Source organism: Malaclemys terrapin, chromosome 2 (assembly GCF_027887155.1).
Source record: "Malaclemys terrapin pileata isolate rMalTer1 chromosome 2, rMalTer1.hap1, whole genome shotgun sequence".
Classification (NCBI taxonomy): Eukaryota; Metazoa; Chordata; order Testudines; family Emydidae; genus Malaclemys; species Malaclemys terrapin.
In genome coordinates, this window is record NC_071506.1 from 279,541,357 (window position 1) to 279,562,193 (window position 20,837).

Consider the following 20,837-nt stretch of genomic DNA (forward strand, 5'->3'; position numbering starts at 1 on the left):
CCTTTTGGAAGAGGGGGAACTGAACCGGGCTCTCCTATACCCCAGGTCAGTGCTCCAACTACAGGGCTAAAAAAATATAAGCTAGGTGTAGCAGCAGCCCCTTTCCGTCTTTTGTGCAGAGCGAGGAAGGCAGCAAATTCCTTCATTCATTCAGAAACTACTTAGGCACCTAAACCACCTGACTCCAGAGGCTGAGTTCCTGTTCATGGATCATAGCGTTGGGCACCTCTCTCCCCGACAGGAGTGGAACTTAGCACACACCTCTCTTGTCCGCATCGGCCCATGGCTAGCTGCCAGGGCTCCCAGCTTAGCATGCTGGCTTTTGTGGATTGCATTCTAAGGTGCCTCTCTCTCCCCTCATTGCAGAGGGAGCCTAAGTGCCTAACTTGGCTTCCTGGATCACAGCACGGTGCTGTGATTTTCCAGGCACTTAACCATCAGCTGCCAGGATGCTCAGCATTGCAATGCCTGAGACCCTACAGGGAGCTGGGGCCTGGGCACCTAGGCAGCAACCACTCATTGATTTCCCATTGCACTGAAAGGAGTTAGGTAGAGGGTCTGGCATCATGAGAGTTCAGAGGGTGTTTGAGGGAAAAGGGGAAATGGCATCAGGTCAAACTCAGCAGAGCTGGGACAAACCTATTAGGTCATTAGTCCATCCCCACCTACCAAGTCCAGGCTGATGCTCTACAGGATACGTCATTGGAATAAAGAACACGCTCAAATAAAAAATAAATATTGCAAGGGAGGGAGGGGGGAATTTCTTACCTGTCTTACTACTACTACTGACGACTATTAAAAGGGGCAGATGGGGAAAAGAGAGAAGAATGTTAATTTTTCATCTTTAGTGCTGTTTGTTGACCCTCTTCGGTTCTGGTAGCTGGCACACAAATTAGTTTCCTTGCCCCGCTCTCCTGCCCGAAGCCATAATGGCTCATGCTGGGTGGCAGGGAAACACCTATCCCCTGCTCTTTTCACTCAGTTTTCTTCAGTTAAGCGACCAGCTTTGTACGGCACTCGTTATTTCTGCAGTTCTCTTTTGGCTGGAACATACCAGAACCCTTGACCATGTCTCAAGGGCCCCATTCGGGGAAGCAGTGGAATTTCTGCTTATCGATGAGGGGGATTTGTATAGTGGGATTAGTGCACGATTTAGGGTTATCTGAACAGCTTAAGGTTAGGGGGGCTTCCTGCTGTGCTGATATAGGTCAGGCACAGATTAAACTCCCATCAGGCAATCTTTGCAATAAGGGAAAAGTTTGTGGGATCCTGGCACGGACAGCGTGGCCTGAAACACAGGATGGTCTCATGGGAAATATCATTGGTGGAACTTGGTCCTTAGATCATGGCTGTAATATCTCCCATAGGGCCTTGGAGCATTGGTTCCCAGAATCTCCTTATGCTCACATCTCCCAAGGCACTCTCAAGGGAGAAGGAACCCCAAGGACAGAATAATACGCACAGCCAATGAGAGAGGCAGGCTACACAAGCAAAAAAATAAAGTAAAAAACAAAACCAAATCTTTAATTCACCACTCGTAGGAGCATTAGGGTAGTCAGGGCTCAGGTGTTTTTACCACCACCCCGCTATCCCTAACCCTCCATGCTGCATTATTTCATAAGTGAGAAATTTCCCTCCTAAGACACACACAGTTCTTCTGGAATACAGAGATCACTCAGTTAAGACATAGAGCTCGTCTGCCTGCAGATTCAGGGCAATGACAGGAAAGCAAGATTTCAGTCCTCATTGTTCCTCTTAACAGCTGGAGTTGTAAGGGCCCAGCACAGATGATATTGCTAATTCCACCCCAATCCATGTTGGGATGAGCCTGAGAGGGAAAACTTTGGAATTAATGAACAACCTCCCGGAAACCAGGATGAAGATTGCTGTCAGATCACATGCAATTTTTGTGAGGAAATGGACATTGAAAGAACGTTACTGTTCTACCATTCACTGTATGGGTGTAGGTGGTGGTGGGGAAGGGGGATAACCTGGGGAATGGTAGGTACAACCACAACCTTTCCTTTTGGAAAACCATCAAGGAGAAAAGGTGTTAAATGGTTTGGATCTTTCAGAATTAAGCTGGCTCTAAGATGTTCAAGTTGAAGGGAAACCCTGAAGTTTTAAAGGCAGAGAGGTCTCAGAAACTGTTCTGACAATAAAATGGGGCATTTTACATTTCTTCCAGGAATAAAAGCACTGCACAGCCTGGAAAGAAATTCCCCAAAGAGTTGAACTTGGGAACACCCACACCTTTCCACCGCTGCCTTCATACAGAATAACATATATGACCACACCCCACAGTCTTTCAAGGCGGGCAGGCGCTGAACAATTGCTCCCCTAGGAACTCCTTTGAGCCAGAAGAAGTCAGGACGTGATTTTATTTCTTGGTAGATTAAGCGGGTCTCCAATTTTTTCAAGCAACCCCAGCAGTGCACCTGGCTAGGTCCTGGGCACGAGGACTGAGGTTTGGAGCAACCCAAGCTCTGCTAAAAGGAGAGCTAGCCAGCAGCAGCATCGAGATCAAGCAGAGAGACTCGCTGAGAATGCCAGTCAACCACCTAAAGGAATGGTGGCTGGAGCCACTGCCTAATGGAAGGACAAAAGGGAAAGAGTGGGAGCTTTCAATGGGGAGAGCTCAGTGGTTTGCGCATTGGCCTGCTACACCCAGGGTTGTGCGTTCAATCCTTGAGAGGGCCATTTAGGGATCTGGGGCAAACATCTGTCTGGGGATTGGTCCTGCTTTGAGCAAGGGGTTGGACTAGATGACCTCCTGAGGTCCCTTCCAACCCTGATATTCTATGATCCTTAGTGGAACATTTGGTGGGGAGAAGGGGGGCACCAGCGTTAGCACCGTCCTCTCTCTGAGTTTGTCTTCAGCCCGTCTCTTTCCTTTTCAGTTGCATCTCTTCCCTCAGTTGGTCACTTCAGGCCAGCTGATGACACTTCACACTTGAACCTATTGGTCCACAGGAGGAAGATCAAGTCAGGTCATACTAAGTAGTTTCCCTCTGCAGGTGGCCTCTGGTGCAGGCAGCCCAGGGCTGGGAAGGGAGCATCCACCAAAAATGCTACGGAGGAAACTACGGCTTACAGTTTCACACACTACATGCACTGATTGTATCAGCATGGGCTGTATCTACGATCAGGCTATACGAGTGAATTCAGCATAATTCTGCTCAGGAAATACAGTACAGGGACTTTCAGACTGTCTGTCTGAAATCTCCATGCAAACCTAGAAGAGCACTGGACGCTTTAGCGTGCGCACACAAAGTGGCAGAAGCCCCGGCTAATATAAATATAAGGTTGGTTTTGCTTTTGTTTTGTTTTTTTTTACTATAAATGTCATAGTAACTCAGAAGGGGATCAGGCTAAAGGGAATGTCTCTCTTGGAACAGAATGCTGTGAAGCACGTTAGGAATGGCGGCCAAGCAGACTGAACTCAGGACTTCTTGGAGTCTTGGATCTTCTGGATTTCCTGCAAGCAGATGAAGAAAACGATTGATCGTGTATTGCTCTCTGTAAATAATTTATAGCTTCATAGATTGTAAGGCCACAAAGGATCATTATGATCATCTAGTCCGACCTCTGGCATAGAATAGGCCATAGAATTTCATCAAGTGACCCTTGCATCAAGCCCGTATTTTATGGCCGAAATGGACTACACCTTTTAGAAATACATCCAGTCTGGATTTAGAGAGAGACTTCACATGATCGAACACATCTCTTGGTAAATTGTTCTAATGGTTCTCTCACTATCAGGGTTAAAAACACGTGCTTTGCTCCCTATCTGAATAGGTCTAGCTTCAGCCTCCAGCCATCAGATCTCATTCCGCCTTTGTCTGCTAGGTTAAAACATCTTCTCCCATGTACTTATAGACCATGATCAAATCACCTCTTCACATCCTCTTTGTTAAAATAAATAGATTAACAGTCTTAAATCTCTCACTGTAAAGCAGATTTTTCTGACCTTTGTAGCCTATAGGACTAACCTGCTTGCTTGCTTGCGTGTGTGTGTGTGCGTGCGTATATACACACATATATATACACACACACACACACACACATACACACACACACACACATATATACACACAAACTATAAGAAAAGATGTGTGTGTGTGTGTGTGTGTGTGTAAGTATTTGATGTCTTGTAATAGGTTTATAGATTTATATTAACGTAAACTTAAATAAAAACCTAATAAACAAACTAAGAATAAAACGTAGGGAAACCAAGCTTAGCCTAATTGCCTTGAAACTTAACGTTTAAGAAAATCAAGGAAGCGGGGCTAAAGTGCAATCCGGCCAAGGCACAGCTAATGGCCAATCGTGTCTCTTTCTTGGGCCTCACCCTGACAAAATGGGGTAGAACCCCAACACAACAAAAAGTAGATGCAATCCAAACATTGCCTTTACCACAGGACCCTTTAAAATCCTTTTTGGGTTTAACTGGGTACCACAGGGATTTCATTTTCAATTTTGCTTCCATTGCAGGTCCCTTGTACCAGCTCTTAAAAAAAAAAAAAAGGTGTCCAATGGAAATGGACTGAGCAACACACGAAAGCAATATCGCAGCAAAAACAGGCCATTGTCAAGGCTCCGGTGTTGATCACTCCAAATCCTAAAATACCCAATCATCTGAAGGTAGTCTGCTGTAACACCTCACCCCAACCAAAACAGTTGTTTTCTTTCAAAAAATTGTATAATGGCACAATCCTTGTATGTCTCATTCACAGTCTTGTTACCAGTGTTTAACCCAAACAAGGATGTGTACAGGCAATTAGTTGCTGTCCATTCTATAGGTCACCTCAAAAACATCATCTATAGGAAATGCATTAATGCACCTCCCCTGGTGGTCTATCACACTCCAACTCCAACTTAAAAAGTGCCACAGATGTTGCTCTAAAAAGAGCCTCAGTACATCTGTAGGTGTAACGTGTTTGAAACAAACACTGTTCTGTGTAAACTACAGGGAGAGAGAGTACGGAATTCATCATCGTCATGCCTAATAAGGCTGACCACGTATAAAACTCCAATAAAAAGGGTAACCTATGCTGAAAATAACCAATTTTGCATGGTTACCAACCAAAAGAGGTACCAATATGGTCCCTTGGAGTGTCCTGTCACAAAACCAAATTTTTGTTTATTCCATAAAAAATTAAGTTATTTCACCTATTCCTACTTTTAAAAACATTACTATTATTCAGTCTAACCCAACCTATCATCTTTATAAAAATGGTGTTAAAACTGTTTCCATAAATACTTAACCACCTACATCCTACCTGTGCGACGGGATTCATTTGGTGCAAACCACCCCGTCAAAGAGGGATGTGTAGCCCATAGGACTAACCTGCTTGCTTGCTTGCGTGCGTGCATATATATCTTTTCTTATAGTTTAAGTATTTGATGTATTGTAATAGGTTTAGATTTATATTAAAGTAAGTTTGGCTGTAATGCAAGAGACCTACAGGCCATATCCTGTATGTTAAGCTAAGGCAAAGTGAGCATATCCATATTAAGACCTTTTACTCAAAAAGCAAAGTTGACCTAGAGCTTGTTACCTAAATAGAGGAATCCCTCTAGATAAAAGTCCATGACCTTTTATCTAGACCAACAAACAATAAAAAATGGCATAGGGGTTTTTCCCCACAGATTTAGCAAGTACACCACAAAAGACTGATGTGCGTACATACCTGTCATCAATATGCACAGACATACTAGCCTATGGGGTAAGTGTACCCTAACATTTCTGTGGGTAAGGAATAAAATTTGGGCATAAAAGGAAGAAGGTCCGGCATCTGCCCTATAAAAAAGGTAACCTACCTCAATAAAGTATCTCCGTTCTTACTTTACTCCATCTCCATTCTCACTTTACTCCATTTTTATTTACTTTCTTCACTCTATCTACGATAACTGCTACTATTTGTAGGCTACCGTTGTTTTTCTTAAACTTTAAGTTTCAAGGGAACTAGGCTAAGCTTGGTTTGTTTATTAGGTTTTTATTTAAGTTTAAGTTAGTCAAGTAAACCCTAGTCAGCTTTAATAGCGCTTAGCATTTTTTAAGCACTGCATCCCTCACACAAAAATTAAAAAACCTAAACCGCAAGGCTGTTCCTGTGTCTCTTACCACCAGGTTATCAAAAAAGGGTGTGAGTATGTTAACCAAAGCTTTGTTGCATGTAATACTATATCATCATATGTATCTTTTAAATAGCAGTAATGCAATTGTAACTTTGTAACTCTGGGTATTTTATCATTTACTTACTATTATTAATTTCAATAAAAAGTCTTTAAAACTATATCTGTCTCAGTGTAAGCTTCTTGTCATACCCCCGAGGGTTCTTTATAAATTCTGTGAAGCCTAATTCAGAACAAAAACTTTTATCTTCTAATCAAACATATTGGCAAGCCTAAACCCCATACTAATTAATATTATTAATAATTATTATTAATATTATTTAAATAAAATAAAATAAATAAATTACATTCCCATATTATCCAAATTAATATTATCAGTACACCCTATATCAGGCTACACCTTGCATCATTCTTGTAGCTCTATTCTGAACCCTTTTGAATTCTTCACCATCCTCTTTGAATTGTGGACCACAGAACTGAATACAAAACTCCACAAGAGTCTCACTTAATGCCAGACATAGAGGTAACCCCACTGCCCTGCTCCTACTTGAAACACTTCTGCTTATACATTCAAGGATCCCATTAGCCCTCTTAGCCACCACATTACACTGGGAGCTTGTGTTGAGTTGGTTATCCACCAGGACCCCTATGTCCTTTTCAGAGGCCCTGCTGTCCAAGATTCAGTTCTCCCACCCTAACTGCCAAGCTTAAAGTTCTGCTCTTTGTTACAACACCCATGTTCAATCTTCAGAAGGAACTGCTTGGACAGCAGTGACCTTTAGGGCTCCCGAAGCCAACAACTGGGTCCTGGCTTTGGGTGCATGAAGGTCAGTGCATTTACTGATTATGTTCTGACCAATGTCACTGTGCTGGGCCCAGTCCAACACTACAGAAGACACGGCCCCTGCCCTGGGTAAACTTTTGCAAATACTGGTCCTGGACCAGGAAAAAAGATCTGCATACTAGAGTTCCCTCTTTAAGGCCCTGAGTCAGCAAGGTACTTCAGCAAACGCCTAATGTCCAGCATGGGAGTAGCATTCCATGGAAGCCGATGGGACTACTCATACTTAAAAAGTTTGGTATGTGCTTGGACATCTTACTGAGTCAGGGCTAAAACCCTTCTCTCAGAAACGGAATGTTTGTCAAGCATTTCCTTCTGATGCTCTCTAACAGTTGACTCTCCATTTACAATGGCTTCGACCGTACCCCCGGCAGAAGAGCCCTAAATGACTTACCTCTGCAAGAATCTCCTTCAGTTCAGAATAGGCTTTTTGTAGATCATTATTGACGATGATCAGGTCAAAAAGGCCAGGTTCATTACCTAGTGAATCAAAACAGGAGTTAGAACACAGAAAAGGACCGTTCGCTCCTTCGCCTTCTTTTTTGGGACTCTAATTCTTGTGGACTCTTAACAGTCTTATTTTATTTCAGCCACTGCTAATAATCTCCTCTGTCAAGCCTCCTTGTGAAGTAATTTTATAGGAGAGCATGCTGCATTCTACTTAGATAAAGTCTAGTTTTAAGATTGCATCAGGCTAAGAGCTGAAAACGACAAAGGATTCTCCCAGGTAAGAGGAGTGGATGTGGAAGATGGGATAGAACAAGGAAAGCATCAGCAATTTAAAGGCGGAAGTATAGTTTGATGAGGCAACTCTAAGATTTTCCCTTTAAACAACTCTATGCAACTAAAGGGAAAGAGGTCCAGTGGGTAGAACACTAGCCTATGACTTGGGAGACCTGCGTTCAAGTCCCACTTCCGCCACTGACTACCTGTGTGAATTTATTTACCTAGGAGCCTTAGTCATGGACTGGGACCCCCATCGTGCTAGGTGCTGTATGAACAGAACAAAAACGAACAAAAAAACCAGACTGTCAACTTGGGCAAGTCATTCACCTCTCTATGCCTCAGTTCTCCCATCTGTCACATGGGGATAGCATCTCTTCCCTACCTCACAGGGGTGTTGTGAGGATAAATACATTAAAGATTGTGAGGCACTCGGATACTACCCTGAGGGGGGCCATGTAAGAACCTAAGATAGAAATAAGGGAAGCTGTTAAAAAATGAAATTCACTTTACTTCATAATAAATTAAAATCTTGACACTTAACCTAGTGCTCCCAGCCACCCTGGAGTGCGTTAATAGCTGTCAAAGTATTTTTATGGTGTGGTTGGTACTAAAAAAAAAAAAAAAAAGCCCCAAAACAAACAAAAAAAACCCCAAGCTCCATTCACTCTACACCAGTGGTCCCCAACCTTTTTCGTCTGGCAGGCGCCAGAGGACGAGCCACCGTGGACCGTGGCAGCGGACGAGCATCCGCCGAAATGCCGTCGAGAAGCGGCAACATCAATAGGCGTCGCCGCCAACAAGCAGCACCATCGGCGGCATTTCGGCGGCGACGCCTCTGGATGACGCTGCTTGTCGGCGGCATTTCAGCGGATGCTCGTCCGCCGGCCAGTACGCAGACGCACTGCGATGCCCCGGCGGGCGCCATGGCTCCCATGGGCACCGCGTTGCGGACCACTGCTCTACACAAACCCTGAAGCACTAAGAACAGTGTAACACTGAACAGTACATCAGTGGCCCTAGTACCTCCTAACAGCTTTGAGACTGAACTGCCCCATTCCCCTCATGCCTGGGACTGGGGGCAGGGAGGATGTAACAGGAGTGGAAGCCAGGGATGGGAAGAACTGGTCTGGAGGAGGGGAGGTGGGAAGGGGCTAGGAGGTCCTTCCCGCTTGTCAGGGGGAGGTGATCTTTCCCATGGTGCTGTGCCAAGGGGTGAGGGAAGGGAGTCAGGGCTCCTGATCTTTCAGAAGGAGGGGGAAGGGACCGGAGAGGAGGATTTTCACAGTTAGTGCCTAAGGTTTTACGCAGACAATGGAAGGCTGAGGTGTTCTCTCTCACAAACACACCCGGTGCCTGTGATGTCTTAAACTAGCATGGAAATCGCAGCTGTAAAGTGGTGACATGGCCCCGCCCCTCTTTGGCAATCCAGGACAGTAAATCCCCTCTTCCCCCTGCAATTAGCTCCCAGCTGCCAAATAGTCGTGGTCAGTTCATCTGGCTGGACCTGCCATAAACCCCCGAGACAGGGTGCTAGACATCTGTGTATGACAAGGCACCAAAATCTCTGATGTGCTCTCCTCCCACCCGCCCCTGGCCCCCAGTCCTCACTGGGGTTGTGTCTCTGTGAGCTTCCTGTACTTACTAAGTTCCATGTCTACGCGAGCGGCGTTCAGCCGCTTCTGTAGACTCTCTTCGGACTCCGTCCGTCTGTCGCGCAGTCTCTTTTCCTATAGCCCAAAGACGACAAGCGTAAATGCACGTTCCAAGCACCGTTTGGAGAACAGTCAGCCCTGGCCCCCAGGCCTCATTACTGCCATCACAACCACCCTCAAAAGGCTCCAAGTCACAGTCATCATGTTTGTGGCCAGAAACGACCATCAAATTGTCTAGCCTGACCTCCTGTATATCAAGGCCACCAATGCCACCCAGCGCCCACACACTAAACCTAACAACTGGAATGAGACCAAAGTGTTACAGCCCACAGGAGACTAGACTGTCATGTGCCACAGGCAGAGAACAGGAAGTAATTTCAAACACCCTCTCTCCTGGCACATGGCTGTTTCTGGAGCTAGGTGACACTGTGCTGCCCATTGGCCAGAAGGAATAGATCAAGAGGCCAGCTGTGGCCCTGATCAATAAAGCCGCACGCATACCATGGGATGTAAGGAAGTATATCCTCACTTTAGCCAACAGTTAACTGACTTGCCCCAGGCCACAATGCAAGTCTCTGTCCAAACTGGGATTTGACCTTAGGAGCTCCGGGCTTCCAGCCCTGTGCTCAGGCCACTGGACTGTGCTGCTTCTTGCAATGCAGCTGCCAACTGAACAGCCCTGGAGGTATAAACGGCAGCTGTTAGGCGACACTTTGGAGCTGGTTTTGCGGCAGCAGCTCACGGCCTGGCCTTGCTTCTTCTTAAGGAGGAACACCCCCCACATAATGGACTTAGGGTAAAAAACAGAAGAAACAAAGTGGGGGAAGGGTGGTCTTGTCGGAGCCTTTTAAAGAGAAGGCTGAGCGTGCACAAAGGAGCAGGGAGGAGAGAGGATAGGCAGAGGTTTGATCAAAATCCATTACCTGTTTTGGGGGTTATATAGTAAATTGATCAATGGAGGGGAGGCAGGAAATTCTCATCACTTCACTGAATTCATCCATGAATTGGATCACTCACCAAGACTTCTATGGACGGAGCCTGGACAGAGATGTAGATCGGCTTCAGGTCAGTTTTCTTAATGTTCTTGACGCCCTGCAAGTCGATATCCAGGACGCAGATCTGGTTCCGTGCCTGCACGGCCTGCACCGCAGCTTTACTGGGGGGAAGGGAGAGAAGAAGTTAGTTACTGGACACCGGGATGGGGCTGCCATGCAGGGAGACCCAGGGAACCTTAGTTATCTATTCCTCGTGCATTAAGAACCGTTCACAATCTGTGCTGCACCACCGACATTCTCTTTTGCATTGATATTTCCCAGTCCCCGTCCCTAGAGGTGTCTTCCACATGGTCACAAGAGGGAGGTGAGTGAACTAGAAGTGGAAATTTCAGAAATGGAGGCAGTGTAGCCTAGTGGATAGGGCATAATACGGGGGACTCAGGAGACCCAGGTCCAATTCCTAGCTTACCCTGCTGGGAGACCTTGGGCAAGTCACTTCTACTCTCTTTGCCTGAGCTTCCCCAGCTGTAAAATGGGGATAATGATGCTGACCGCCTTTGGAAAGAGTTTTGAGATCTACAGATAGACGTGCTATATAACAGCCAGGCATTATTATTTGTACATATCTTGTTAATAGTTGCCTCTATCTCCTCATGGGAAACTGCAGCAGTTCTAGTCTGCTAAGGGACTTGATCACAGCTCCTTGGATTCAATAGGAGGGGGTGGCTAGCAGGACTGTCTCAGTGACTGGTCCCCATCTCTAGATTTCCTCCACCCCCTTTTCCAAGACGGCCCACATACATTGGCCTACTGGGCAAGCTGAAAGGCCTAGCTATTCTCCCAGGCTTGCCCTGAAGTGGGGCGGGGGAATAAATTGTTCACAAGGGGCTGGCAAAGAGGGAGGAGTTTTATGGTGGGTACTGGAGAATTAGATTTTGTGGGCTGAGACCACAGAATCTGACATGTTCTTACAAAACCATATAGGTGCCTAGAGCTTCATACAAGTGCATATTGTTACATCAAGATAAATTAAGTGTATGGAAATGGCTAACGAGATGGCATTGCATTCCACTGAGATAAACAAAGAGCATCTTAGTTACAGGCTAGCAATGACATCATTTCTTTGGAGAGGCACAAACACCAGAGCCCCTACAAATCCCTAAGGACTACAAGGGTGACAACATCAGAAGTAAGGTAGAACACAATCCAATGGCTCAAAGTTGAAACTATACAAATTCAGACAGTAAATAAAGCATAGATTTTTAACAGTGAAAGTAATTAAAACCGGCGGAACCATTTACCAAGGGTTGTTATGGATTGTTCATCACTGACAATTTTTAAATCATGACAATGCTTTTTCTAATAGATTTGCTATAGGAATTCTTTTGGGGGGAAGTTCTGGCCTGTGTTATACAGGCTGTCAGACTAGATGATCACAGTGGCCTTCTTCTGGCCCGGGAATCTATGAATCACAGATGTTTGGACTAAGGAGGAAAAGCCACTGAACAAGGTTACTTCTCTATAAGAGGTCACAAGTTTCCATACTAATAAATTCTCTTGAAGAGTGCCGTATCCTTCATAGCATTTGCCAAGATACCAAGTTAAGAAGAGGAGTATTAAAATATTTTTCCTTTGGACTGGCAAAGATAAGCATACGCTTTCCCCACTGTGGGCTGCATCTGATATGCCTGGACCTTCCCTCCAAATGCTCTCTGTGATCCTCTTAGAACAAACTAACATCTAAAGAGCAGTGACTCCAATTATCTGAATACTGTAATAAATGGTGTTAGCTCCTTGGGGCAGAGACCATCTTCTTCTGGGTTTGTACAGCACCTAGCACAATGGGGTTCCGGTCCGTGGCTGGGGCTCATGTACTACAAATGATAAAGAGTAAGAGGAGAAAACCTGAGAAAATGTTTTGAGGTGGCTATGGAGGGTTAAATTAGTTAAATTGAGTGGCCACATGGTGGCAACAGAGGATAAGAGAAAGAGCAGTTCTTTAGAGAAGGCTTTCATACTCTCAGGCAGAGGTTAAGTTGTAGTTCCTCTTATGAAACTTCGCCCCCACCCAACCCTGATCCCAGGCCCTCCCCACAGGTGCTCATAGAATCCTAGAAAGGTAGGGCTGGAAGGGACCTCAAGAGATCCGCTAGTCCAGCCCGCTATCTGATTACAAGCGGAGTGTAGACGGTCATATACTCTGCTAGTATGATAGCAGTTGCTATAGTGTGTGTGAGCAAGCATGCCTTGTGTCAGTATCTGTCTGTACAGCATGCCCTTTTTATGTAAAGGTGACCCATCCTAACAAGATGGGTGTTAAAAGGCAGCCTATATTCTCCTGAATTGTTACAGTAAGAATAATTCTCCCAGTTCTAATCAGTAACACGCTTACTGCCTATGAACTTCATGACTTAAATGGAACCTGACCAAAAAAAACCAAAAACCCAGCTGACCTTGCAGTGGACGGGCTAATGTTCTGTTCATATTTTGATTCTCAGTTACATGGCAAAACTGTCAGGACAGCACTACAGAGACCAGATGAGACTAAACAACCTTTCGGGGATGGGTGCGGCTGTTTGGTTTTGTCCCCGCATTGTCTATGTGCTGTTCACCTCCTCTCCCTGGGGGTACGGTTTGGATGCGAATGATCATACTGCTACCATGGATTGCCTGCCCATCCGTCCACTCCTCCTACCACTGTGTCTTTGCCGCCTTCCCTACTGCCTCTTACACATAGGACATCTCCCTGAATGGATCTGCTCAGTCCCTACCACCTCCTCCTCTCCCAAACCCTCCTCCAAGACCCTCTTCTGCCACAACACCTGAAGGATAGCATCCAATTAGGACAGCGAAGCCATGGCTGCACACACCAGGGTTGAGGAGATGAGCTCACTCCAGACAGGCGTGGGGCGTGATTCCTAGGGAATCACGTTTCCTGAGCTGTGGTGTCCCCCTAGGCCAAGGAAATCATGGTGGAAGCAAGGCCTCCCTAGAAGAGCTCTGTTACCAGAGCCTCAGTTCCCTACCTCTTCTGCAGAAAAGGACCTAGGGGTCCCAGTGGACGAGAAGCTGGATATGAGTCAACAGCCTTCTTGGCAACAAGAGCACACTAATGGATTTTGGGCTGTATAAGTAGGGGCATTGCCAGCAGATCGAGGGACGTGATCGTTCCCCTTTATGCGACATTGGTGAGGCCTCATCTGGAGTACTGTGTCCAGTTTTGGGCCCCACACTACAAGAAGGATGTGGAAATATTGGAAAGAGTCCAGCGGAGGGCAACAAAAATGATTAGGGGTCTGGAGCAAATGACTTATGAGGAGAGGCTGAGGGAACTGGGATTATTTAGTCTCCAGAAGAGAAGAATGAGGGGGGATTTGATAGCTGCTTTCAACTACCTGAGGGGGGGTTCCAAAGAGGATGGAGCTCGGCTGTTCTCAGTGGTGGCAGATGACGGAACAAGGAGCAATGGTCTCAAGTTGCAGTGCGGGAGGTCTAGGTTGGCTATTAGGAAACACTATTTCACTAGGAGGGTGGTGAAGCACTGGAATGCGTTACCTAGGGAGGTGGTGTAATCTCCTTCCTTGGAGGTTTTTAAGGCCCAGCTTGACAAAGCCCTGGCTGGGATGATTTAGTTGGGAATTGGTCCTGCTTTGAGCAGGGGGTTGGACTAGATGACCTCCCGAGGTCCCTTCCAACCCTGATATTCTATGATTCTATGATACCTGCAAAACAGGGATAATCGCCTTTCCCTTCCTCCCAGGGGTGCAGTGAGGATAAATACATTAACGATGGTGAGGTTCTCAGATGCTACGGTGATGGGGGCCATACAAATACGTAGGATAGATGGAAAAGGGGGCCACTTTCCTCTTCCCAGAATTGTTTTAACAAGATGGAGCAGAAATCTGGAGTTAGGAACGGATTTAACAAGACCCCTCCTGCTGCAGCAGGTGACACGAGTCCCGGCTTTCGAAGTTATTCTTGGGATTTCCACATTAATCCTGTCCTAAAGCCTTTAAACCCACCTTATTGTCATCGCTGCAAACACTATACAAACACGGAGATCTACGAGCTTGCCTTGCACATCGATCTCACTGACTGGGCTGGATTGCAGTTCTCTTTTCTTCCCCCCCCAAACTGCAGAAGTTGTTAGCGACTAGAGCTATGGCTTCGACTGTTTTCTGTCACAAATCCACAAAAATTGCTCTAACACTAAGCGTGGAAAGACTCCCCGCCCATCCTCAGATTTAAGCACGAGATGCCCAAGGTGCTGTCTCTTCCACTCCTAGCGATTTCTCAGCACCTCACATTACTGGACCCTACAGTGGCATGCACACACTCAGCAAAGATCTTGGTCAAGGTTCTCCAGAGGAACTACTGAGTTTGGCTGCCTAACTTGAGGCATCTAACAGGGACCTGATTCTCAGAGAGTAGATGCTCAGTACTTTCTGGAACACAGGCTCCTTTAAGGGGTCTCCAATTAAGCATCCAGAACCATCAGTCTGAAAAAATTTTAGCCCTTGTGATCAGAGAAGCGGTGTTCGTGGGCGAGTTTGTTTTTCAAAATTACTGACACCTCCTGGGGTAAGTTAATTTCTCTTTGGTTCAGGTTCTTATATCTTTCCCATCACCAAAACGTCTTGGAAAAAGCATGTTAGCTTTCAGTCATGAAAGGATTAGATCTCTTGGATATGGCCTTAAATCCTCTATTTTCTTCTACCACACTTTCAGTAAGCCTTGGGTTTTTTTTCCCCTAATTTCCTCGGTTAACATTTCCCCTCCCTGCCTGCATGGCGTGAGCACTAGCTGGCTGCAGCTCAAAGAAGGCTGCGTTTCAGGATTGCTTTTATCACTTTGAGATGAAAGGTGTTCTTGAAAAGGACGATATTGTATGAAGAATGGCATCACCATGTTTCAGGGCATAAGCTAGTGGGGCAGGGGCAGGAAGAAACTTGTATCCGCAGCACAGCATTAGCTGTTGCTGGAGATAGACTAATGCTTCACCTAGTCTGGTGATGTATAGTCACCTATTTCAGTACTGGGCAATCCTTGCATTCATAAGATGGCCACAGGTGTGCAGTAGAAATGAACCTACAAATATCTGGTAGAGCAAAGCAGCTGTCTTTGGATTTAAAATAGCTGCTCCTAAATGTATACAGATGGGCAAAGCAGAGCGCATAAAGGGTGGCAATATCTAGGGAGAAAAGATGAAGGGGAAAATTCAGACTCTGCATAAGCAGCAACAGCGTTGCACTCGCTTACGCCAGGCTTGAATTTGGCCCTAGGTCTGCACTGAAACCTGAGCTATTTCAGAATCACAGACTATCAGGGATGGAAGGGACCTCAGGAGGTCATCTAGTCCAACCCCCTGCCCAAAGCAGGACCAATCCCCAACTAAATCATCCCAGCCAGGGCTTTGTCAAGCCTGACCTTAGAAACCTCTAAGGAAGGAGATTCCACCACCTCCCTAGGTAATCCATTCCAGTGCTTCACCACCCTCTCCGTGAAACTTCACTGACAACTGTGGGTGCTCAATACCGCTTAGGATCCGGCCCTAACTAGTCTGATGGATCACGTCTGGAGCATTTCTGGGGGAATGGAGAAAACAAACCTTAGTCTCTATGATGGGAAAACCTGAGGGGAAATGTGTTACTATTACAAAGCACCTTTGATTCTGAAATGTGCCTAAACAAACACCAGTATAGCGTACATACAGGACATACTTCCCCACTGCTAAGATGCAGTTGCCTCTGGAGTGCACCATGGCAGCTATATAGCAGGGCACATTAATGTGATGTAACAGTTTAGGACAGGAAGGGAAGAATACTTAGTTTAATTCAAGGTTTCTTAACCTATGGGTCAGGACCCAAAATTGTGTCGTCAGAATGTTTCAAAGGGTCGCGTGGCAGCTCCTGTTCCATGGAGCTGGCTGGGCTCGCCTCCCTGATCCAGGTACTGAAACCTCTAGGGTCCCAGCGCCACTCAGGGTTAGCCCAGTTGTCATGACGACGGGAGTCCAGGTGGGCTAAATTTGAGTGAGTGGCACTGCAACCCCATGAGCCAGGTCACAACTCCATTCACACAAATTTGGTCCAGTCAAGGGGGGCAGGGCCAAACCTGAGTGATGCTGCAACCCCATAGGTTACAACGCCTGGAGCAGAGAGCCAAGCCCCGCCAGCCCCATAGCACAGGAGCTGCCATTGTGGGGTGAGTGATGGACAGCTCAGTGGTTTGAGCATTGGCCTGCTAAACCCAGGGTTATGAGTTCAATCCTTGAGGGGGCCACTTAGGGATCTGGGGCAAAATCAGTACTTGATCCTGCTAGTGAAGGCAGGGGGCTGGACTTGATGACCTTTCAGGGTCCCTTCCAGTTTTATGAGATAGGTATATCTCCATATATTATTATTGCCATTTGGGGCTGGTAAGCTCAGCTTGCTCCCTGAGAGGTATCCCAGAAGAGGGGCGGCCTGGATTAAATGGAAAATCCTGTTCAAAGGCAAACTCCCCTTAGCAGATTGAATCCATGGATTCAAGAGGCTTGAAATTGATTTCTCCTTCAAGGTGAGTTGGAAGGTTTCTAACGGCTGAGATCGAAGGCCAAGATTACGTGTTCCTCCTGAGCAAGCCGGTGACATCAGAAATGCTAGAGTAAAACAGGAAGCTGCCTTCCTTATGTTGCCTTAGGGAAATCATGTCGAATCTTTCAAGAGACACAAACTAGAAGTGAAGTGAAGGCAAATACTGTAAAGTGAGAAAATTATTTTCATTTGTTTTAAAAATGTATTGATCTGTAATTTTAGATTTGGATAATGCACTCAGAAGTTTAAGATTAATTTTTTTTAAGTGATGTGTGATTTTGGTTGCCCCAGTTTTGGAGACACTTTAAAGGGGCCTGATTTTCAGAACATGCTGAGCACCCGAGCTCTAAAAGGCAGGTCTCCTTAAACTGTCAAGTTTGGTCCCCAAAAATCACACGTGGTTTTGGAAATTTAGACTTTTTTTGCATGTATTTTTAAAGCATTTCCGTTCACCCTTAAGAGGTATTCGCAATTTTAAAATCAACTCATTCTATTACTGATTTGGTATCTTAGAAAACAATTGCACTTATTTTACTTTTGCCATTCGGATCCAACCTGGGCTGTAATAATTGTCAGAGATGTTGTGTTAAGTAAGATATGACTTTTAATTTATATTGCAGCTCAGTGTTTCATTGATGATCACTTTTATGCCAGCAGCAATGCTATTTTAAAATCCACTTTACACCTTAATCCTAATTGCAGGTGCTAACACCAGAGAGAATTCATTAATTTGTAAGCGTTACTATACAGATTGAGACGTGTGTCACTTCCTTTCACCACTGATCTGATCACACTCCGGCCTTTGGGGGATAACACAGGGAGTGAATGCAGAATCTTAAAAATTTTTTTTTTTTTTTTTAGTCCCATTTTGTTTAATTAATCTTCGTAGAGCACTTTGAAGATGAAGAGCACTATAAACATTCCGTACGAGTGAAATTCACCTCTGTGAAGGGCCAGCGTGAGCACTATGAACTATCTCGCACTCAAATCTTGGGGCTTAAGCAAAATTTGAGCGTTGCACACGCCTGATACTGACCTTTTGCACACGGGTGAATGTCACCAATTACTAGTGACAGAATAAAATTAATAGCAGACATGCTGCCAGAGTGAAAAGCTTAGACTAGGGAGAGAATAGTGTCATGGCAAGTTAAAATATTTCCCCATCATCTTAGGGCAGAACACAAGTAGCCAGTAAATGGCAATCCATAGTCCACATGAGCTATTGGATACAGTGTAATAGTTACATACCTTGTTCCATATATGTTTCCAGAGAACTCCGCATGCTCAATGAATTCACCAGCATCAATTTCTTTCTGCATTTGTTCTCTGGTCACAAAGTGGTACTCTGGATCCAGCAATATTGAAAAACAATCTATATCAATGTGCAGCTTCCATCTGACTTAGAACAAGATAAAGGCTCAGGGCCATGTGTACACATTTGGAGACTTAAAATGTAATGAAGCACCTAAATGCCTATGTTAGGCAACTAAATGCTTATTTAGGTGCCTAGCTCTCAGGCACTGAAATTAAAAAATTTGGCCCTTGGTTAACACATACAGAAACACAATGGATCCCCGCACCTTGCTCATGGTATTTAGTTATCTCCAATGCATCTTTAATAATTGGCCGGATATACTGTTGCTGCTGTTTACGTTGCCTCTCCTACTCTCCAGATCGCCAGTGACCTCTCTCATTACAGTGCCATGCTTACAACACGCTACAGTAGTAGATGAGAAGTCATTTCAGCCTAAGTGCCTCTATTTTTAGAGGCTTATTGTGCTCCCGTCCCCGAAACAAAACCCACTTTGGCTGAAATTTCTTCTTCTCAGTTGAAAAGTAAACTTTCCTTTGGAAAGTAGGTAAAAATCTCATGTGGACCTTTTTGAGCTATTCAGGCATAAAGACACCAGTAAGACATTTCAGATGCTTTTCGGTGCTGGGTTGACTCTAATGTCCCTGCATTTTAAACCTCAGTTGCTCTGGCAACTGAATTAAATTACACTGTTCCCTCCCAGTCAGTAGTAAAACAATGACCCCAGAATGCTTTTTGGGAGGGGCCAGGGTTCTATTCTGTGCTACTGGAGGCAAGGTCTCTTGGAATAGGGATGAAATCCAGAGCCTTACTATTAGTAGTTGGCCTTTAAGATCTAGATTTTCAAAACTGGGTGTCTAGAGTTTCGCTCTTAAATCCACCTGTAGGTACCTAAATTAAATGGCCTGATTTTCAGAAGTTTTGAGCACCCAGTAAGTCCCATTGAAGTTAATCAGAGCTGCCGAGTACTCAGCACATTCTGTCCTAAACTGTTGTGTAAGATTGCTGTGTGCTATTACGCAGCTGCTACCTCCTAAAACAGAGGCAGCTGCATTTCATTTGAAGGTGAAGTGATCCCTGTGTCTAGTCTGTATCTTCAGTTTATAAAACAGGGCTTTGGAGCTGTGCTCCGGCTCCGCTCCAGCTCCAGGCAAAAACCTGCAGCTCTACTGCTCCGGAGCTGCTCTGCACTCCAGGTCTGGGCTCCGCTCCGAAGCCCTGCGTTGGAATCGTTCAGAATGAAAGGTCCTATGTAAGTGTAAAATACTGTTATTGGACACGTACTAAAGTAAATACACTCCATAAACTAAGTAAATAAGGTATGACTTCCCCGCAATTGCACTTTCACGGAACATGCCCATAAACAACAAAACTTGCTCAACATGTACTTATCCATTGGTTACAAGCCCTATTTGCTCTTCATTGTCTACCAGCAGAACTAGCTACTCCTCTCAGGTTCTGCAAGCTTTTACATAGCAGGAAACGCCGTCCAGAATTCTCAGAGCCGTAGCCCTGCCTAATCTGACAATACAACAAAGGGCAATACACTGACCTTTGCCATTCACTTCTCCGACTCTTGGTTGCCTTGTGGTATCTGGAAGCAAACACAGTCTCTGTAATTTTGTAGTTCACACAAGAATATAATAATGTAAAAGCAATATAAAGCCACTTACTCAGCAGCATACACAGGCTTCAATTCGATCACTTGGTAATTTGATTCTCTGTTTAATTTGATCAAAGCTTCTGGACCCAATTTGCACCTTTTGTTTCTAGGTGCCTTAAGTGGGTATTATTAGATGATTCAGTCATTGCTTATGGAAGGGAAGGATGGCCCAGTGGTTAGGGACTTGGGAGACGCAGATACAATTCCTTGTTCCAGCACAGACTTCCTGTGTGACACTGGGCAAATCACTTAGGGCTTGTCTATACAGGTAAAAAGCCTGTGTTAGCTACTCTGCTCTGCCTTCCCATGTAGACATTCTTACTGTGCACTAAGAATGCCTTTGTGCTCATTAGTTTAATAAACTTCGGCAGTGCATTAAGGTAAACTGACTGAGGGAGTCAGTGTGGGGTAGTTACTGTGCTTTAAATTCACACCCTAGTTTACTGTGCATTAATCTCCTTGTCAAGTATCAGAGGGGTAGCCGTGTTAGTCTGAATCTGTAAAAAGCAACAGAGGGTCCCGTGGCACCTTTAAGACTAACAGAAGTATTGGGAGCATAAGCTTTCGTGGGTGAGAACCTCACTTGCATCTGAAGAAGTGAGGTTCTTACCCACGAAAGCTTATGCTCCCAATACTTCTGTTAGTCTTAAAGGTGCCACGGGACCCTCTGTTGCTTTTTAATCTCCTTGTGTAGACAAGCCCTTAGGGTATTGTAGTGAGGTGGTGTGGTTCCCCACTGCCCTGGAGAGGGACAAGCCCCTCTCAACACCAGAGTGGGCGGAGCCAGCGAGTCCTGCACCCGCCCCCCAGAGGTCAAGGGGCAGGACAGGAAGTATAAAAGCCCGACTCCAGAGCTCACTCGGGAGGTGGCCTAGCTCCTGGTTGGGAAACCCCGGCGACTTACAGCGGACCCGAGGACTGGCCTGACCTGCCGA

The 20,837-nt window shown here is 45.4% G+C and overlaps 1 protein-coding gene across 3 annotated transcripts in view; it reads right to left on the reverse strand.

The window, feature by feature from the left end:
- Positions 1 to 1,498: 1,498 nt before the first annotated feature.
- Positions 1,499 to 20,837, reverse strand: part of GUK1 (guanylate kinase 1) — a 56,938-nt gene continuing 37,599 nt past the window's right edge. For all 3 annotated transcript variants that reach the window (XM_054016692.1, XM_054016693.1, XM_054016694.1), the window contains 6 exons: positions 19,792 to 19,833; positions 18,176 to 18,272; positions 10,375 to 10,513; positions 9,348 to 9,432; positions 7,374 to 7,459; positions 1,499 to 3,478 (listed from right to left, as the gene is read on the reverse strand). In XM_054016692.1, the coding sequence (XP_053872667.1) occupies positions 3,443 to 3,478; positions 7,374 to 7,459; positions 9,348 to 9,432; positions 10,375 to 10,513; positions 18,176 to 18,272; positions 19,792 to 19,833 (485 nt within the window). In that variant the 3' untranslated portion in view covers positions 1,499 to 3,442. The remainder of the gene's footprint in view (positions 3,479 to 7,373; positions 7,460 to 9,347; positions 9,433 to 10,374; positions 10,514 to 18,175; positions 18,273 to 19,791; positions 19,834 to 20,837) is intronic.